This window comes from Scatophagus argus, chromosome 6, assembly GCF_020382885.2.
Source record: "Scatophagus argus isolate fScaArg1 chromosome 6, fScaArg1.pri, whole genome shotgun sequence".
NCBI classification, from domain to species: domain Eukaryota; kingdom Metazoa; phylum Chordata; class Actinopteri; family Scatophagidae; genus Scatophagus; species Scatophagus argus.
The window spans coordinates 15,100,158-15,120,117 of record NC_058498.1 but is presented as its reverse complement, the minus strand read 5'-3'; the positions used below and the strand labels follow the sequence as shown (position 1 = coordinate 15,120,117).

General features: G+C 41.9%; 1 protein-coding gene across 1 annotated transcript in view; it reads left to right on the top strand.

Moving 5' to 3' along the window:
* The window catches only part of trabd2b (TraB domain containing 2B), a 59,804-nt gene that overhangs the window by 22,293 nt on the left and 17,551 nt on the right, over nucleotides 1–19,960 (top strand). The window contains exons 3-4 of the mRNA XM_046391900.1: nucleotides 13,077–13,223; nucleotides 18,621–18,795. Coding sequence (XP_046247856.1) covers nucleotides 13,077–13,223; nucleotides 18,621–18,795 — 322 coding nt within the window. The remainder of the gene's footprint in view (nucleotides 1–13,076; nucleotides 13,224–18,620; nucleotides 18,796–19,960) is intronic.

The following is a 19,960-nucleotide window of genomic DNA, read 5'->3' as shown; positions in this document are numbered from 1 at the left end:
AAATAAAGTGTGAAATCACATAAACTGTAAAGACAAAAGTATTGGGACATGTGGCCATTACACTTACATTACACAACAGGGAATTTAATGACATCACATTCTAAATACCTAGACAGCTTTGCAGCTATAACAGCTTCCACACTTCTGAGAAGGCTTTCCACAACATTTTTGAGTGTTTCTGTAGGAATTTTTGTACATTCATGCAGTAGGGCATTTGTGAGGTCTGGCACTGATGTTGTATGAAAAGGCCTGGCACACAGTCTGTTCCAGCTCATCCCAAAGGTGTTTGATGGGGTTGAGGTCAGGGCTCTGTGTGGGCCAGTCAAGTTCTTCCACACCAAGCTCATCCAACCATGTCTAAAAGAATTTCCCTTCGGGGCTAAATAAAGGAATTCTGATTCTGATTCTTTATGGACTTTGCTTTGTGCACAGTCATGCCGGAACAGGAAAGGGTCTTCCCCAAACTGTTGCCACAAAGCTGGAAGCATAGCATTGTCTAAAGGTTTTTTCTTAAGCTAAAGCATTAAGATTTCCCTTTAAAAGGAGTAAGGGACCGAGCCCAACCTCTGAAAAACAGTCTGTACCAGTACTTTTGTCTGTACAATGTACTATATCGGGCCAAACTCTATTTTTAGAGATGGTCGATCTGTTGCAAGAGTGCAGCTGCGTACCTATGGGAGCAGGGAATAGTTTCTACCAAAAAGCTGTGGCAATACTGACGCCGAACTCACCAAATTCCAGAAACTGCACGGTCACAGGAGCATGGTGATGGGAAGACTGGGGCCAGCCTCTTGAAAGACCTTCAGAAACAATTCCAGATCTCAATACTGAGTGTAGAATTAACCTAACATACTGTACATGTGATTATTGGTGTGCGGCTGACAGTGTTAATCACTAACACATCTATTCTAAATGAATTTGGAATTATTTCCTCATTCCCATCAGAGATTTTGAACCTATTTATCACCTTTGGATAACAAATGAAAAGGCACTGTGAAGGGAAAACTGTACTTCATTTAAAACACAATATGGATTTTATTGGCTGTCATTACAACATGTCCATTGGACGGTTCCTGACATTACTTTCCTTTTTTCCTTTCTTCCTAGCAATCAACAGTATATACTGAAGGAATCTTATATATGACTTGTATGTGAGTTTCTGTAGTGAATAAACGTTAAAGCTAAGTAAATAAGACACTAGGCATTCTACTGATCTCTGCTACGTCTGCTACTTACTGTTTCTTCCAGAGGTTTTACTCATCCAGTGAAGACAAACTGCATAAGCTGTAATCTTGTTTATCCAGCACTCCTCCTGTCTGCTTCAGCATTCTTCTCTATCCGTGTGGCCTGTTTGATGACTTGCGGCTCATTTAAAGCCACAATCCTGTGATCTGTTGGTCGGGGTGACCACAAACCCTCGGCATGGCCAACCAAGTCTGCCCTTGAGCTGCTGTGGGCTGCAAAAAATACACATCAACACACACACATACACACACACACACAAGACATACAAGAAAACACAGATGCACACGGGCAGACGCATACACCCATGTATGCACAACTCACACCTACAGTATGCTCACACATATGAACTCGCACACAGAAAACACTGAATTATGGGTCTTTCCCACAGGCTGATCCCCTCTGTCAGAAGTCTGTGCTGAGCTGTGGTCCAAACCCAATGTTTTCCTTAATAGAGGGTATGGGTGCTAAAACTATTAGAGGCAGCAATCATAGTCTTAATCATATTGGATTTCTTCATACCAAGCACTTTCTGTGGGAGGCGACAGGACTAAGAGCTCTGGGTGGTTGGAGGTTGAATGAATATGTACATGTGAATGTCTGTGCCTTTCAAAGCAAGTGAGGAACCGATAAAGAAAAAGAGAGAGGTGTATGTATTGCTTTTGAGTCTGGTTCAGTTGTGGGGGCGCCAGACGCTGAGAGGCTTCGGATCAAACTGAAAGCATAAAGTCACAGCAGAGTCCTGATAACAAAGACAATACAGAGATAAATGGACAGCCAAGAATGTGACAAAGCAAAATAAAACTGGTAGTAGAAATATGTGTGAATTGATTCATGAAGGAATAAATTCATATGTCCACCAGATGTGGGGAAAACTAATTCCTTGTTGGCGCTGTGCTAGAATTATCACATTAGCTCTCTCACGCAGGCACACACACACACACACACACACACACACACACACACACATACAAACAACCAACAAGCAGAGAAAGAGAAAGAGCTCCATCATTTTTACCCAAATCTTTCTGTGTCGGCCGCCGTTCTCTGATTTTCTCTTTCTCTCTCACACACATGCACACAGAAATGAATCAAGGTTGTAAATAAATTAGGGAGATTGTAAAAACATTCTCTGAGCCTTGGCATAGGCTCAAATCAACAGAGCTGAGCGCCTAAACTGCAGATTTATGAAATAATGAGAGTCTTAGGAGGGCAGTTAAATGCCCCGTCTCTGATGCGACAGCCAGCACCGCTCCCAGTCAAGGCCAGCTCGAGGAAGAGCTCTAATCTATGGCCAGTGTTACTGTAAACCCTACACCACATGCCGTCAGGACTGTGCCTTCCACCTCCAAACCACTGGCAGCACAGAGGAGTTATTTCTCATATCCTATCGCCGGGCTCTCTCCCTTTTCACCGCCTCCCACTTGGTGCTTCTGTGAGTTTTCCTGTCTGTTTGTTTGTCTGTTTTGCTCTGTCTCTATGTTGGCTTTGCTGTCTCTGTCTCTGCCCTACTTCACACACAGACACACAAATGTTTTCCTATGTCTCTATTTTCTCTGTCTCTCACACACAAACACTTACACAATTTCTTGTTTTTTTCCATTTCTTCCAGCATTGATTAGTTGCTCTGATGATGCAGACAGACTCATTCATGGGTCGCTCGTAAACATGATTAATTCCTCCTCGTTTCAGTTTTCGGCACAGGACTGATGTCTGCTTAGCTGTCAGTATGAACAGGTTCTTGATTCATGTCAGTGTTGTGAGGCCAAAACTGAACCACAGTAATTAAGGGTAGCAATTTAGAAGCCTCCTGGCTGTTGTTCTAACTTCATAAATCTCACTGTCCCCCACCCATAGTTTTACTACTGAACATTTTCTGATCAAGGGAAGTCAAGTGCATTGATGCTACTGATGCACAGTTCACATTTTCTGATTCTCTGACAGTTTTTGAAGATTGAAGATAAAAGCTCCCACATCAGAGGCAAATTCACTGTGCACTCGCAAATCAGTGCCCGATCATTATGTGTGAAATGTTCCTAACACCCCATCCTCCCACCCACCCCCGGCTGTCATGTTGTGTTTCTTCTTACTTCTCTTTCTCCTGTTTGGTCTCTATCACCAGCTGTTTTCGCTCCTCTGTGAAGGTTGTTGGCTGCCATTTAAAAGCCTTTGTGAGGGCGGCTGAGTTTCATGTGGGTGTGTGGAGATGTCTGTGAGTGTGCAATATCTCTACATGTGAGCAGACATTGTGGAAGTGGATTAAGAAGCCTGTCCAGGTGTATGAACATTTCCTCGGTTGGTCTAGCACTTGAAACCTTGTGGACTGACTGTTAGTCTGCTCTTCATCTGCTTTCCATTCATGCAGAAGGACAGTGAAACAGAGAGGATGTAGCAAAAGAAAGATGGCAGTAGTTTGCATGATGTCTCATATGGTATGAAATGTTTGTGAGTGACAAACAGTGGTTTGACATTTAGCACATAGAGAAAGAAAAACAACAACAAACCTACAATTTGGAGGCATTTAGATTGAAGACCAGCAGTTAGCTTAGCTTCTGTGAGTGCAAGCAGCACACATCCTCCAACTCTGAACAAAATCCAGCTGTGTCCTGAATGTAGGTTTACCAGTGGCTCGCTAGCCAGATAAGAAGACGGCATGTAAAAAAAAAAAAAAAAAAATACAAGTCAGGATTTACTGGAAGGTGCATTCCTCCTCTTTTGGCAGAGAGTAAAGAACATGTCTTGGACCATCCATTCCACTGAATGCACAGAGACAAAATTACACACACACACTCGTAAAATTACAATGGACAGAAAGCAGCATTGCAGGGGGTTAATCTTCCTCTCATTACTGTAAGAAAAGCCAATAAACATTATCCAACACTGAAAATACTTTTTATGTCTGTCATACGCATCAGAAGTCTCTCTGGTGGTCCTGGCAAGTGTTGGAAAACTCTGGTGAGCAATAGTTGGGTGAGGTTAAACACGTTTGATTGTTCCTTTCCTTCATCAAAGGCAGCTTGTTTCCACTGGGGAGATGATTTGGACTCAGCTTCCTCATGGATGTGCTGAGAGAACGTTTTGAAATGACAGGACAACGTGACCCTCACTACAAGTTTGATTTCCCATGAAAACCCTTATTTAACACCCACTCACTCACTCACTCACTCACTCGCACACACACACACACACTTTTTCATATTCTGTGTCTCTTTTGTGCCTGTAAGGTATACATTACAATCTTGCTCTGTCTCTGTTTATCTGCAGGCTGAATACGCTTGCATGAAATTGAACATTTCTACTGCTGATTTGCCGTGAAATGGTGTGCTTGTGTGGGGATTACAGGGCTTTAGCTTCAGCACTGAGTCTAATAGAGCCGTGACAGAGGAGAGCAGAGGAGGGGAAGTTTGGTCCTCCTTACTCCTCCTTCTGCTCTTAGTCAGTTTATCAAGCAGCCAGAGCTGTGCAATTTGGACAAACTCTTTAGCGAAGACGACACATATGGAAACGCAAACAGTATCACACATATGCGCACAAGCTTTGAGTTACAAGCGCACATTCACGTACACATGCTGTGTGTCAATGAAGTGGAGCTCAGGAAAGAGGAAGGACATGAAAGCTAAATAAACAGAGATCGGTGACAGTGTTGGAAGGAGAGCCACCATCAAACGAAAGAATAGAGAGAATGAGCGCAAGAGGGAAGGGTGGGAGAAGGATGAAAGGTTGTTGCTGAACTGTATAATCTAGAGATTTGTCATTGAGAGCACATAACCTGGGCGGGGAGAGGGAGGAAGGCTGGTGATTGAGGGTTTGAGAATTGATGGAAGATGAGGAGACATGGGTTGTTTTTGGAGGGATAGGGGACAAGACTGGGGGAGGACTGGGGCTTTGGGAGGATGAAGAAGGAAGATGGTGGAGGACAAAAACTGCCCAGCTGTGCTCCAGACTTGTTAGACACAGGAGGAGGAGGTGAGGGGCAGTAGGTCTGCTCCCTCCTCTCTTCTCTGAACCTCTCCAGGATAAATGTAAACATCTGGCCTTTTTGTCTCTCTTTTTTACTCTTACATATTTTTACATTACACCCCCTGCTATGTCTCCTCCATTTTTTTCTCTATCTCCCTTTTTCTTCTCATGCTGTTTCTCACTTTATTCAATCTCTGTCACTTCATTTTTTTCCTCTCCTCCTCCATTGACCTTCTACTCCTTTGTTGATACACACTCTGCAGAAACACATATGCACAACATGCAGATGTTAACTCATATGTAAAAACATCTCAATCATATCCCTTTGATATGAAAATATGTTTTTTATGGCTATGGTTTGCTGCATTACACTCTGTGCTACTAGTGTCCACTATTCTGCAGGGGAAAACCAAACCGCCTGTCAAATAGTGCAAACAAGAACGATTAGGTCTTGGATGCTTGCTGCACTAAACTGAAACGAGTGATTTATTTTAGGAAAAAATTGTTTGGCATTACATCATTTGAATTTGGTTTCGAATGACATGGGGTGATTGAAGGCTGCGTGCATGCTTTACTTGCACGCACACTCAGAAACCTCTGCAAGGAATCCTTGCTTTAGAAGGAATGATTTCAGTCACCTGGACCAGCTAACTTTTCGACACTTGCTGTTTCTCAATCTGGATCCATTTTTTTCCTCCATTACACAATTTATGTTCAAGCAGGAGATTATGTGCAGCTCTCGTGTTTCTGCCGGACCTCAGATGTGGACTTTGCAAAGGACAAATCATTCTTTGGGAATTATTCTGTCTAAAGCCATTAGTCTAACCAAAGCAGACTGGGGTAGATAAGAGAAAGTGGTCGGGGCCTGGTTTGGGCTCGGGGAGGTATGTTTTAAAACATACACGGCTGTTTTATGCTGGCTTTTTTTCTCATACCATGGAGAAGACCCAGTTCATCTGGTTTGGATAGCATCACACATCATAATGGGAGGTGGATAAATCTGATGGAATTCAATGAGTTTCTTCCTTGAAAAAAAAAAAGCAGACTGTGGAGGCCATAATGTTAGAGATGGTCTACAAGCCCAAATCAATTAGTATCAAAACTTTGTCACTCAAATAATACCTGCATTGAATTCCATTTTTTGAACCCAGATCTAAAATAAAAAACTGAAAAAACAGTATCAAATTGGTACTGGTACTGGAACTTGTATTGCAAATTTATAAACGATAGCCTACCTTATAACTTCAAGCTTTGAGGGAGACAAGGTTGGAGTGATATGAAAACACTCCTTTTTCCTTAAAACAACTGAAGTAATCCAGCAAAGCTGATAGTCGATGAGAACATTTAATTTGCATATTCATATGTAGTTTATTTACATCAGTGATCCTATAGAAAAATAAAACTCGGAAGTAAAGCAGATCACATCATTAAAAATAATAAATCATATTTGACATACAAAGTCAACACATGATGTTTTTCTTCAGTTATGAGTGATTCAAAGGAGATAATTTTATAGATGTCTTGCCTCAAGTATAGGCTGCAGAGCACATAATAAATTTGCAATAATAATAATATATATATAATTTTTAAATACCAATGATCTATGCAAAATAGTGGAATATTTAGTTTCCTAAATTATGAACATATTTTTAAATAGAAAAATGTTTCTCTCCTTTTACCTCTTTTTTGGAAACAAGGTTGATGACAGTGATGAGTCTGAACCAAAACACTGAAATGCTGTTCACTGTAAAACCAAAGCAATGTGCTAAAAGATACCAAAACACTACGTAGGTGGATGATACCACCATTTGATTTATTGTTAATATAAAAATATTGTTTTTTGATTTACCGTTTTTAATTTTTAATAACAAAATTATTTTCGTATTTTAGTACTTTAGCACACGGAATTTAACAGCTTTTCCTCCTCTCCACTGGAGAGTTAAGTTAGTCCTGTAAGGTTCAGCTGTGTTGTCCTCACATAATGACACACAGTCTTGTTCCTGTTCAAAAGCTCTGGGCCCTTGATGTGTAAAGAAAACAAAAAATTAGCACAATTTCCCTGTACAACTTTCCACCACTCTTTCACACCCCATAGCCTCTGTTTGTGGGCATTCACAGTGAAGGACCAGCTGTGCTTTTTTCACTTCGGATCAACTGATACTTTATTATTTTCTCTGTTTTCTGGGCAGGCAGGAAAGCTGGGATGACTGGCTCAGCGGCAGCACTGCCAAGTCAAACAGCAGGGTTTATTTGTGGACAAGTGTAGGGCCGATACCTGCCCCCCCTCCATTCACTGGCAACTTTTATTAAGCAGAGACAGGAGGGTCTGGGGACCGGAGGGGTGTATACAGTATGTGTTTATATGGGTGCCTATAGGTCAGGTTTTATTGGAGGAATAACAGCAAACTAATAGAGAAGAGTGAGCAGAAGAAGGAGAATAGTGGAGAGAACAAGCATAGTTAGACAAAGGATAAAAAAAAGACAAGGACAGGGTAGATTGTAAGAGTTTTTTTTGTTTTTTTTTTACCATTCCAAGCTAAGAGAGGGATATCTACCATCATTAGACCTTCACCCCCTGCCCCAGAAAGGAAATGAGACAGGACGGAAGGAAGTAGCAGGGGGAAGAATAGAAGGCTTTCTGTGGAAGCTGGAAGCAGCAGGCCTCTGCCACTGGGATTGTTTCTCTGGTAATCCCTGGATTTCCTAGGCTGAGACAGGAGGTAGACCAGGCATGGTGAGAGAAGAGAGAAAGGAAGTGGGAAGAGCAAGAGAAGCAGAGACAAAGAAGAAACAATATTCAAAATAATAATGCTGTCTTGCTTGGAGAAGGTCTGAAATGTCTTTCATTTTCTACAACAGTTGTTTTGTGTACAGGTATTGCTCAAAGAGAAATGTGTTGTGTGTAATTATAAGCGTGTGTGCTTTTGGGTGGCTGTTTGTGAGTGTGTACGCAATTGTGTGTGCGTGTGTGTGTGTGTGTTTGTATTATGGGTATTAACAGGGATAAAGTGCTGGAAAAAAGGAAGGCTCTGGCTTGCTGTAGCTCATGCCAGATGTGAGGAGCTGAAAGTGCTCCTCACCTTCAAATAAGCAAACGATACATGCAGAAAGGCGCCGAAGGGCTGTAAAACTATTTTGGCAATGTTCTGACTTTGGAGGTCACATTTGAAGCATTTTTATGCTTGAATGTTGACTTTAAAGCCCCTGACAGGTTACATGAGTCCCAAGTAGAGAGAAAAAAAAAGAACAGAGAAGTCTTGAGGATCTTGTTGATAAAACTGTAGGAGACAACGGCAAGGCTATCATGTGAGACTGTCCAGACAACTTTGATGTGGTCTTGTGTGACACCATCTTTCCACCCTAATGTATCCAAGGTGCTTTTCAGAGCCAGCATGGACTAAAAGGTCAGACAATGGCAGGCTTTTCAAATACCCCAACCACTGCTATATGTACATTCAAGCATGAAGTCATAGTGAGATAGAACAGGTTAAAAGAAAATAGACCCAAGGGTGTTTTTTAATGATTTTTTGTCTATCGTGGCCATAAAGGGGAAAGTACTCTCACATAAATTGGTATCCACCCTTTTTTTTGGGACTCCTCAGTGGGGATGAGCTATCGCACTTCTCCTATTCTTGGATCCCCCTGGATGTTATTTCAACTCCTTACCTCCTTCCCTTCAGTCACCTCAGGGGGGTGTGAACCCAATCCCCTCTTGTCGTATAAAGCCAGAGCCCAGGGGGGGAAGCTGGCTTGGCCCAGAGGAACCCAGCAGTGCGTGTCCTGGGTCAGGGGTCTAGCGCCTCTCTTTCTTGGATGATGAAACACAAGCAACTCTCAGGGAGACAAGATCAGTCGAGGGGAATATACCACCCAGAAACTGTTTGTACTGTTTTCCTTATCGGGGGCTGATTAAATGACCAGAGATAAAGTCACAGAAAGAGCTGAATTCCCATTCTGTTTGGATGGTCCACATTCAGAGATGCTACAAAGCTTTTAAGCTTCAGCTGATTGCTGATAAATTCATTTATATGTCTGGCAGTAATTATCAAACACAGCACCACGGTTTCAGTGATTGATAGATTCAGTTTCAACTGAATGTTTTTCTAGGAACTTTCTGTAACAAAAATAATGTTAGCATGCCAACATTAGTATTTAGTTCAAAGCATCACTGTGTATAATTATAGCCTCACAGAGCCTCCAGCATGACTGTTAGTGACTCTTCTATTCTGTCTTTTCCTTAATCTTTGCTTTTCACCTGTGAAATACGAAATTCAAACGAAACAAGAAGCTTAGTGAGGAAAACCACCTTTTTGTGGAACTACTTAGAAACAGGGAGATGTGTGAAGGAACAGATCTCCTCAGATCTCTTGCCTAACAGGTACCACCTGACTGCCCAAATCTCATGCCAGGTCAGTACCCATACACTGTATATACACCTACTCTCCACCTCCATCTGTACAACACATGCTCTGCTCAACAAGAACGAGGCTTTATTTGTCTTATACCTTTTGTTTTTCCTCTCCCTCTTCTTTGTGGTATTACTCCCCCTTCCTTTCCTTTCTTTATTCTTTCTCTATCATTTCGTGGATTAGTGTATTATTGTTTTACTATAACTTCAAGAGAAGAAGTGAGGGAAAGACAGAGGAACTGAAGGGCTTGGAGAAAGTGGAGAAGTGAGAGAAAAAGATTGGCGTGGACAACATTGATACATTTATTGTTTTCCTCTTCTATTAAGTGCTGTGTGCTTTTCATTAATGATTAACAGTATATAAGATTTACCAACTCCTACAGCTGTCAAGTAAAAAGTAATCTCAGGTATTATGTTTTCTCCTCTTTGCCAGCATTTGGCCTCCACAGTTTGACACTTCCTTCTGCTGTATTATAGCCCGAAGACCTTTAGCTCGATCCATCACTCACATTCTCCGATTCAGATTTAAGGAGGTATAAAAGAGGAGTGATGTAGTTGACAAGAGTGAGCTCTCTCAGTTCCAGCACCTTGTCATCGGCACCTACTCATGCTTCAGACCCATAAAATCTTCAAACAAGTTAACACTATTGCTAGCAAAATGCCAGGATTTAACGCACTTCAAGGTCAATTTCTCTAATGCACACATATGTTGATAAATGACATTTTCTGAAACATGAAAGATCTGTCTAACCTCTTTTTTTTTAAAATGCTGCTCCCACTCCTGCCCTACCCCTTTTTTCTGTTGTCTTTCCAACTCTCACTAATGAATTTTTGGAGAGCTGCGCTCAAATCGCAGGTTCCAAGACCATCTGAGTTTTCTGCTTTTTCCAGCTTTGTTCTTACAAAGCTTTTATTTAATTACAATGGGAGTTTCTCACGCATGCATTAGATGAATCGAGGAATAAAGAGAGAAGAGAGGCCTGCAGTAGTAAACTATGTGGAGAATGGTGTCAGTGTTAGTTACTTTGAAAAGGCCTGGTTGTTAAAGAGCCTGTCTGTCAGAGTGAGTGGACCACTTCAGCATGAGAACACCCACTCTGTCAGTCAACACATCCGTGCGTGCGTGCATGCACACACAGATATTCACTTGTATGCATATACATGCACGCACACACACAGGGAATGTTTGCATTTTTTTCTCTCTCCCCCTCTGCCTTTCCAGCACTGATTGACATGCTCTTTCATTCAGCCCAGCGCAAACTCAGGCACCATGGTTACAGCTGCAGAGATGTTCTTTGCTCCGGGAACGGACAATATTGAAATAACGACTCCCTTAACAACACCACCACACATCCTCTCCCTTCTTACCATGCATGATCTACTGCACTCACCCTCTGGTTTGTCATGTCTGGTGCAGTTTGCCATGCAAAGGGAAACTACTGCAGCTGGCAGCATTACAGACAGCCTGGCAGGTGTGCGTGTTCTGCCAGATCCAGCCCCTGCCCAGAGTCTGCGCTGTTGTTTCTTTTGGAAAAACCCTTGAGACGTGGCAGAGAGCCCTGTGGGTCAAGGACTAGGTGCAGTGGCAACTTACTGGCACAGGAGCAGCATCGGAGGGCCTTAGCTGAATGTTTACTGCACGTGCCACATAACTGCAACATTGGCTGTTTGATTCCAGCCATTGTTGTTGCATGCTATGCTTCTTTCTATCTCACCCTGTTTCTTGTCTGCCTTGTCTCTCTCAGCCTGTCAAATAAAGCTGAAAATGCCAAAAATAAATAAATAGATAAATCATCTGTGGAGACAAAATTAGCTACTGTAGCTAATTAGCTCCAAGGCAGGTAACAGCCTCACTCCTCAACATGACCTTAAGCTCAAAGCAATAAAACAAACTCACATGAGATGGAAATAGAAACCAAAATGAGCTATAGTGTCATTACTCAAACAGCAGGGGGGCTTCTGGGTTTGGGAAGGCTGAACTATGAGCTGAGAAAAGCAGGAAAGCCATATTTTTTTCAGGACTGAAATGGTCACAGACTTGATCGAAACCCACTCCTGGATTATATGTTTGGGTGGGGTGACAGCGCGGCGCTGAGTGCAGGAGAAAACACAGGATAATGCATGTCGAAAAGAATAAATAAGATCAGACTCGGTTTTTAGTTGCTGGCAGAGAGACGAGAGGAGGATGGACACTATTCTGAAGCAAAAGTGGAGACGGAGCAGGGGAGGAGAAAAAAAATAAGAAAGAGGGGGTATCGAGATAGTAATGTATACTTTTAGTTCATCAGTTGTCTCTTTGCATTATGAAAAAAGTCCTCCAATGCCAAAATGAACCCACAGGTTGGATTACCAGACACAATGACCTCAGAAAGAACGAGAGAGAGAGAGAGAGAGAGAGAGTCACAAGGTTGAGTTTAGAACGTGGTTGTGACTAAACCACCGTAAAGGTTACCTGGAGTTGAAACACTGAGTTTGCACGATATGGGCATTTATGATTGCAAAAACATAACTTAATTGCATGAATTACGACTTTGACTTTTCAAATCGGGCTCAATCAGTTGTGCAGCTGTATCGGCCTTAAGCTGCTCCACAAATCATCTGGCCTTGGATGCTGACGTTCTCGCTGCAGTATTTTCCGAAGCTCTAGTCAGGTTTCTTGGTAATTAGGATCATAGTCGTGGATCAGACTGGTGTGGTTTGAAGATATTTGATGAGTTGAGTCACTTGTTCTAATCAAGTCAGCTGAAACTGTCTGCACTGTAGAACTGTGTGTAATCTGCTGTAGACCGAAAGAACAAAAAAACCCTCTTCTTCTTCTATAACCCACCTCTAGTTCCTGTAAGAGAGCTTAATGGTGAATGACAACCCGGACCTGGTTGCCAGGCCAGTCAGAGGTGGGGTGGAATTGTAGAGGGCGGGAGCAGGAAGGTTAACCCCTGGTGTCTATGACAGCTGTGGAGTCCCTGGGCTGGATGGCGGCTGCACACTATAAATTTTGTCTAAAGAGGGTTTACTTTTGATTTTAATGGTGCTGTAAATTTACAGCAACCTGGCCTGGTGAAAGAGAAATAGGGGTTATTTTTAAAAGCCTCTCTCTCAAACTCTCTCTTTTTCCCCCTGTTTGTCCCTCCTTCAGATGAAAGTCAGTAGAGTTTTGCCATGTCTTTTCTGGTCTGCTGTTACCTGCAATCAGCCTCTATGGAAAGTGTATGAAAATATTCTGTCAGAAATAAAAACGCTGAAAAAGAAGTTATATTTCACCAACGTTCAGGAATAATGGCTTCATTGTATGTTAAGGTCACATTATGTTTTTTAAAGTGGAACACTGGCCATGCTTGCACAATTTCTTCCCCTCGGTGGCAAATTCCTCTACAGCAGAGAAAACTCAGAGTGGAGAAAACTGTGTTTGTGGATGCAGAAAGTAACAGCACCCTTTCTGTCTTTCTGTCCCTCTCTCTCCCTGCAGGTGTTGTTTGCCCTGAACCAGACGCTGCTGCAGCACGAGGGGGTCCGAGCAGGCAGCCTGCAGGGCTCCTACACCACTGAAGACCTCATTACACACTACAACTGTGGTGACCTCAACTCCATCATCTTCAACCATGACACCTCACAGGTAGGTCTCTCTCTCCGTTTGGGTTTTTAGATGACCTAACTTGCCTAAAAAAAAAAAAAATCCATTCCTATTGCTGTTGTGTAAAACACCTGAAGTCAATTAAAATAGCAGTTTCAAAAAAGCCTGCCTTGCTGACTTTATTATCAAAATCCATTTATTCAGATTAAGTAAAGTTGTAATGAAAAGATACCACATATTAAGATACTTTTATACCAGTCTACACAGTATCAGTTGGATAATCATAATGAAAGGCTGATCCCAGTCCATCTTTAATTCTACATGGATGTGACAACTTTTCAGCATTTGTTGTTGACAGTTTGAATGTTTGGTCCATTTGTAGTTCAAACCATATCATCATGCAGGAACTTGGAGGGTAGAAGTGTGTGTGGGATGGTTCAATAAGAATTTTGTTTTTATTTCATTTTGTACATACATACATGGTTTGGTTCTTTCAGGTAGAACAGGGACGCTTGGCTTTCTCTGAGACAATGGCATCTCAGAAAATCCAAGCACCTTGTATTCACTTTACAGGGCCAATCAAGTCTGCCTGACTGTAAATGTTGTAAATGAGGCATTTTCATTCCACCAAACAAAAAATCTTTGTTTTTTGTTGTTTGTTTGTTTGTTTTTGCCTTGTTTAATTTACTTTGGCTTTGTTTTGTTGGACAAAAGTTTCTAGTATAGCAAAATATTCTCATAAAATATCGTCTGCTTTAATCCAAAAACATCTGTAACAGTACTGAAAATATCCAAACCTGTCAGACCCTCAATTTGAGTTGGCACCCTCTCATACCCACTTCTCTGCCATTACACTATCATCGCCTCAAACTTTTAGGCTTGCACATCAAATCCACAAAAGTGCATGTTGCCATCTCCTCTCAACCTCAAGTTACTTGATAGTTTGACACTTTAATAGCTCTGGACTCAGCCATAAATACACCAATCTCCTCTAACTTCCTAACATGGCCTCTACTGCTTCAGCGATGGCCTCCTCATCAGTCATCACACCCAAAAGGCTATTCAGTGTATTCAGTGTAGTGTGCTATTCACCACTTGCAGTAGCTCTCGCTTCATCTACGTCCACGAGTGCAGATTTACTTGAAAATCCTCCTCATAAGTCAATTATGCTGTGTCAACCTCCCTCACTGATCCACAAGTCTCATTAAACCTAACACAGCGTGTAACCTCAACTCACTACTCAACTGTAGAGATTCCACATCATTTACACCAGAGACACACAAAGTAAGAGAAAGTACAAACAACTTACTGTTGAGACACTTCACGTCATCATGCCTGAGTTGTTAAGCCCTGACAAAAGACACATATCTCCCTCTGTCTCACTCATTGTCTTTGTCTCTTTCTCTCTGTGGGCCACAAAGAACTTGTTAGCCACAGTTGTGGCTGTGATGTCTCCTGCACGAGTGTTTTAAATCATCCAGTCGGCCCCTGTTCCTCATGTCATAATAACACATATTAACATTCTCCAACACATGTTAGAGCAATCAGACGTTTGACTGTAGTGCCTGCTTCCTGGTGATCTACAGCAGGTCCGTGTGTGTGTGCGTGTGAACTTTCAGGACTTTTCAGGACTGTAAAATAGCAGGTGTTTTTTGATAGATTAGGATGTAACGTAGACGTAATCCAGAGGCCTACAACACCCTGATGCTCTTCCAGTTCAATCTTCATCATATTAGAAAGTGGTCGATGATGGGCCCCAGAGTAGAGCCCAGCAGAATCTGTGCAGGATGGGTAAAAGTTAAACATTCAAATGGTCCCAAATCCATCAGAGATTAAAAGTCAAACATAGATAGAGACAAAGAGACAGAGAAGAATGAACATGACAACAAGTCTACTGAACAAAAAACCTACAAAGACAAGTTAGAAAGAAACAACTAAAAAGAATCTATCTGTTGGCAGACTACAAAATGAATGTCAATAGCTGCCATCTCCATGGTTTTGTAAATTTTGCATAGGAACATCTTATGTGCCAGGAAAAGGAAAATGATAGGACAAGAATAAAATGAAAAGAAATAGAAAAGAAATGAAATTATACCAGAAAGAATTAAAGAGGAAAAAAGGCCAAATCTTAAAGAACACATAAGGGTAAATCCCTGGCAGGACAGACTGACTGAGTAAGTGAGTGCAGAGCTATACCAGTAGTGAGGACGGGAGGAAATATCTTCCTGTCACTCCACATTTCCTGTGCAGGTTGGGATAAAAAGCAGCTAATGGCCATTGCCTTGATAAGTTATCTGCATTTACCGCTGCACTCTCACCTTCACCCCTCTCCGACCGAACACTTTTTACTCTTGTCAGGAAACACTCACACTATCCTCACTCATCAGAGCAATGATGAAGCACTCCTTCTCCACCTCCCATTCCCTCATATTCATCCAACATTGCTTCATTTTACCTATGAATCATGAACCTCTGTCAGTTTGGATGAATTCAGGTCATTTGTTGTGAAAAAAAACAACAACACACAGACAATACAAAGCTTCAGGCTGCAGTTATCTGTGGTGCTACAGATGTCTTTCTGGCTTTCTTTCCCCACAAAGTAACCATCTGTATAGGAAAGTGAGATAAGTGAGGCTTATGTCATACACACCATTTGTACTTGATCAGCGCTTGGGATTAACAACCTTGGGATTAACAACCAAGGTTTGTGAAATGGAACATTATTATGTTACTAGCAATGTTTCAGGTTTACTTCGAGCATATTTAGTTTGCATTACAGTTAGTGGATATCATTGAAAAAACGCAAATTGTCATCTTAAAAATACAAAATGCCCAAGAAGAAGAAGAGATTTATGATGTGATATAGCTCAAGCAAAAATACAGTTAAACTGTTTCTGTGGCAGCACAACAAAGTAGATGACATTTTATAACATCGTTAGACTTACAATGGATAGTTGTGAAAAAAGTATCAACAGAGCAGACACAGCGAACGTTTCTTCCATGTCAAAAACTGAAGCCTACATTACCCACAAAGCAACTCAACTGATGACAGTTGTGTCAAAGATGTGGGTGTGTTACGCTAGTCGCGTCTGATGTGGCCTCGAGCTGCTAGCTTCAAGCTGAAACGAGGAGTGGACTACAGAGGACTGATAAAATCTCTTCTTTCTAATGACACATCTCAAGCGTGTAGTCATTTGCACCAACCAAAATGTCATCATTTGAGGCAGTTTATCAGATTTTATGCAGCACTCTATGGCCACACACAGTACAATACACGCAGTATGCTTTACACAACACTTTTTCATGTATATGTGAGTACTCTCCAAGACGATTAAACGGGCTTTGATGTGTAAAATTGGCAGTGTTACCCTTTAATGCACATCACAAATGACATAAAAAAATATCTGGGGTAGGTGTGAATTAAAACCTCTCAACCATGATGTGAAACAGACTGTAGGAAGAGCGGTAGAGGGAGTGAGAGGAAATGTGTCAAGTACAGGTTTTGGATACATGCTGGAGAGCAGCACCTTGTTCACATGTGGTACAATAAATCCCCCCATGTATTCAGTACTCATAGACCACACACTGACACACACACACTGATTTATGCACCGTTCACAGCTGTTCTACTGAAGTGTCAACTTATAACTCAGGTTTAGACAGTGACTTTATGTATAAATGTGTGTTCTTGTCATACTCAAATACAATTCCAGATTAAACACATCTGCATACGCGTGCTCTAACACACATGGAGACATAAAACGTACTGTAATACAAAAAAGTCTTTCACCTCCATCCCAGGAAAACTGAAGGCTGGGTAGCCTCTGATGGTTGTACAAGAAAGACAAGTGAAGGAAGGGGACAAAGGACAGGAAAGAAAAAAAAACAGAGATCCCACTGAAATATGAACAGGCAGAGGAGGTCAGTTTGGATGTTAAAGCTATTGCTACCCTTCTTGTACTTGGACAATTTTTGTGCACATCTAGAGCTAAACTCCAGCTGAAAGATCGAAACCAATACACAACATAGAAGTAGTGTAGAAGACAGAAGTATCAGGACACCTGACCATTACACCAACAGGGATTTTAATGACGTTGCATTCTAAATACATAGACGTTAACATGGAGTTGTCTTTCCACAACATTTTGAGATTTTGGAGTGTTTCTGAGGACATTTTTGCCTGCAGCATGCAGTAGAGCTTTTGTGAGGTCAGACGCTTATGTTGGACAAAAAGGCCTGGCTCACAATTTCCGTTCCAGTTCATCCCAAAGGTGTTCAGTGGGCTTGAGGTCAGGACTCTGTGTGGGACAGTCAAGTTCTTCCAAACCAAACTCATCCCGCCATGTCTTTATGGACTTTGCTTTGTGCACTGGAGCAGAGTCATGCTGGAATAGAAAAGGGCCTTCACCAAACTGTTGCCACAAAGTTGGAAGCATAGCACTGTCCAAAATGTCTTGGTATGCTGAAGCACTAAGAGTTCCCTTCACTGGAAGTGAAGCCCGATACCAAACCTGATTTCAATAATGAAGTTGTGTGTCTCAATACTTTTTTTCTATATAGTGTCTTTTTCATGTCCACAATAGGAACTAAAACACATGGAAAATCAATTTTGGCGCCACAATAGTATAAACAGTCCCAAGTTTAAAAAAGATGTATTTTTTACTGGCAGGAGACAGCATGCCATGAGGAAGGAACAGACCAAACATACATGCTCTGGTGTACTGGGATTTCACCTATCTCAAATATTTCATCTTTTATTGCATATATATCAAGTGAAAGTGCCAGAGAAAGTCTAATACAAGTACAGTGATATTCTAACAGGAAGTGAAAGAACAAAAGTCAGAGAACATGAGACTGTGTGTGTGTCTGAGGAGGACAGCTAAACCCCCGATGCCAAACCCAGGCTACCCCACCGTCGACCCCTGCTCATCCTCACAGATTAACAGCCTGTTAAATCCTCTGATGCAGCCAAGAGTGGAGCAGAGCCAGCATGGTCTGTCTCTGCCTGTCTGGCTCTTAATAAATCACACAGCAATTAAACACACATTCACACACTCACAGTGGTGGATATACTGTACTGTACCATGCACGCACTCAAGCACACGCATATATATACATGTCAGTGTACACAGTTGCATTCAGACATGTGCTACTACAGCCTACTCATGGTGTTAACGCCTCCTCTATAGCAGGACAATGCGTTGTTCATTTTTTACCAAGCTGTCGCATTACAAACACTCCTGGCTGCCAGGTCTCACACTCACATGGGCACACACATTTGACCAGCACCCCCATTCAGCCCTCGTCATTCATCCTTCTCATTGTCCTTTGCTCTCAATTTTTTTAACATCAGTTCTTTTGTGTTTGATATATGCTTTATATGATTCACATTTATTTTTAATCTGCTATTCACTATAAAGTTTTCCCCCTTTTTTACAGCTGCCTCACTTCATCAACAGCTCCCTGCCAGCACATGATCGTATGACAGCCCAGCAGATCGACAGCTATTTCCGCCAGGAACTCATCTACAAACGCAACGAGCGAATGGCTCGCCGGGTGTCCGCCTTGCTGCAGAGAAATCCCAACCAGACGTACTTTTTTGCTTTTGGTGCAGGTACGGCAGTTCCAGATACTACATGGGGTATATTCTGGATCAGGTACAGGTTCAGTTTCTTGCTCTCACCACAGCAGCTGACCTTTAGCTCACTGAATATGTGATATCTCTCTAAACTGCCAGCCAAACATTATGAGAATCCATCATGGCAGTAACTCTGACCCCAATCTCTATTTTGAAATAAAAGAGGTCTTTCCAAATACTGTCTGATTGGAGTTGAGAGTGTGTGTTTGCATGTAATTGTGAAGTGAAAGAGAGATCAGGTTTGCTTTGGTCTGGAACACTGATCCTGTCAGCACTAATGTCTGTTTATGGTGAACAATTTGCTCTATTTCGTGTTTGAAAGCAAAACTGGAGAAAAAGCAGGACAATAATAGTGTACAATGGTTCCCAGATATCTGGCATGAAAATCTGTGTGTCTATATATGCGTACACACACACACACACACACACACACACACACACACAGAAGTCTCAATTACAGCCAGCTCCCACCTCAGAAATGAAACCATGAGCTGTTTGTTTCAATTAGCATTCCTGGCTAATGCTGCTAATGTTTCCTGAAGGGGGTAGTTTGTCCTGAGGAGTGTGTGCGTGTGTGTGTGTGTATGCATGCGTTTATCATCATATGCGTACATGTAAAATGTGTTTGCCCACAAAAGCAGGTGGTGGGTGGGTGTCTGTGTGTCTGTTTACTGTATGACTGTGTGTCTGTGCTTGTGTATCTGAAAATGGGTGGTACTGCCTCTAGGATTTGTGTGTGTGTGTGTGTGTGTGTGATACATCGTATGATTAATGCTGAATGCCTAGGTCCTTCCTCTGAGCCTTTCTGCTCCCTCTGCTCTTTGTGCTGTTAGGACAAGGCTGCTATTGCACTGTCCAGCTGTGTGCGTGGACAGACTGAACACTGTAAGTTAGCATATGCACTATGGCTGTGATGGAGGAATGAATTTGTGCAACAGTACTGAAATAAGTGGTGTCTCTGTTTCTCTGAAGTGTACGTAGATAAATAAATGAGGGTTGATGATGTGTTCCTCTGTGGTTACATACTGCGTTTATGAAGCCATGAATGTCATGTGAACTTCAGAAAGCCAACAAACCCAGTCCAATCCAATAGGCTAAAAAAAGCACTGAGGACTTGGAATGGAGCATAGCGAGGAAGTTA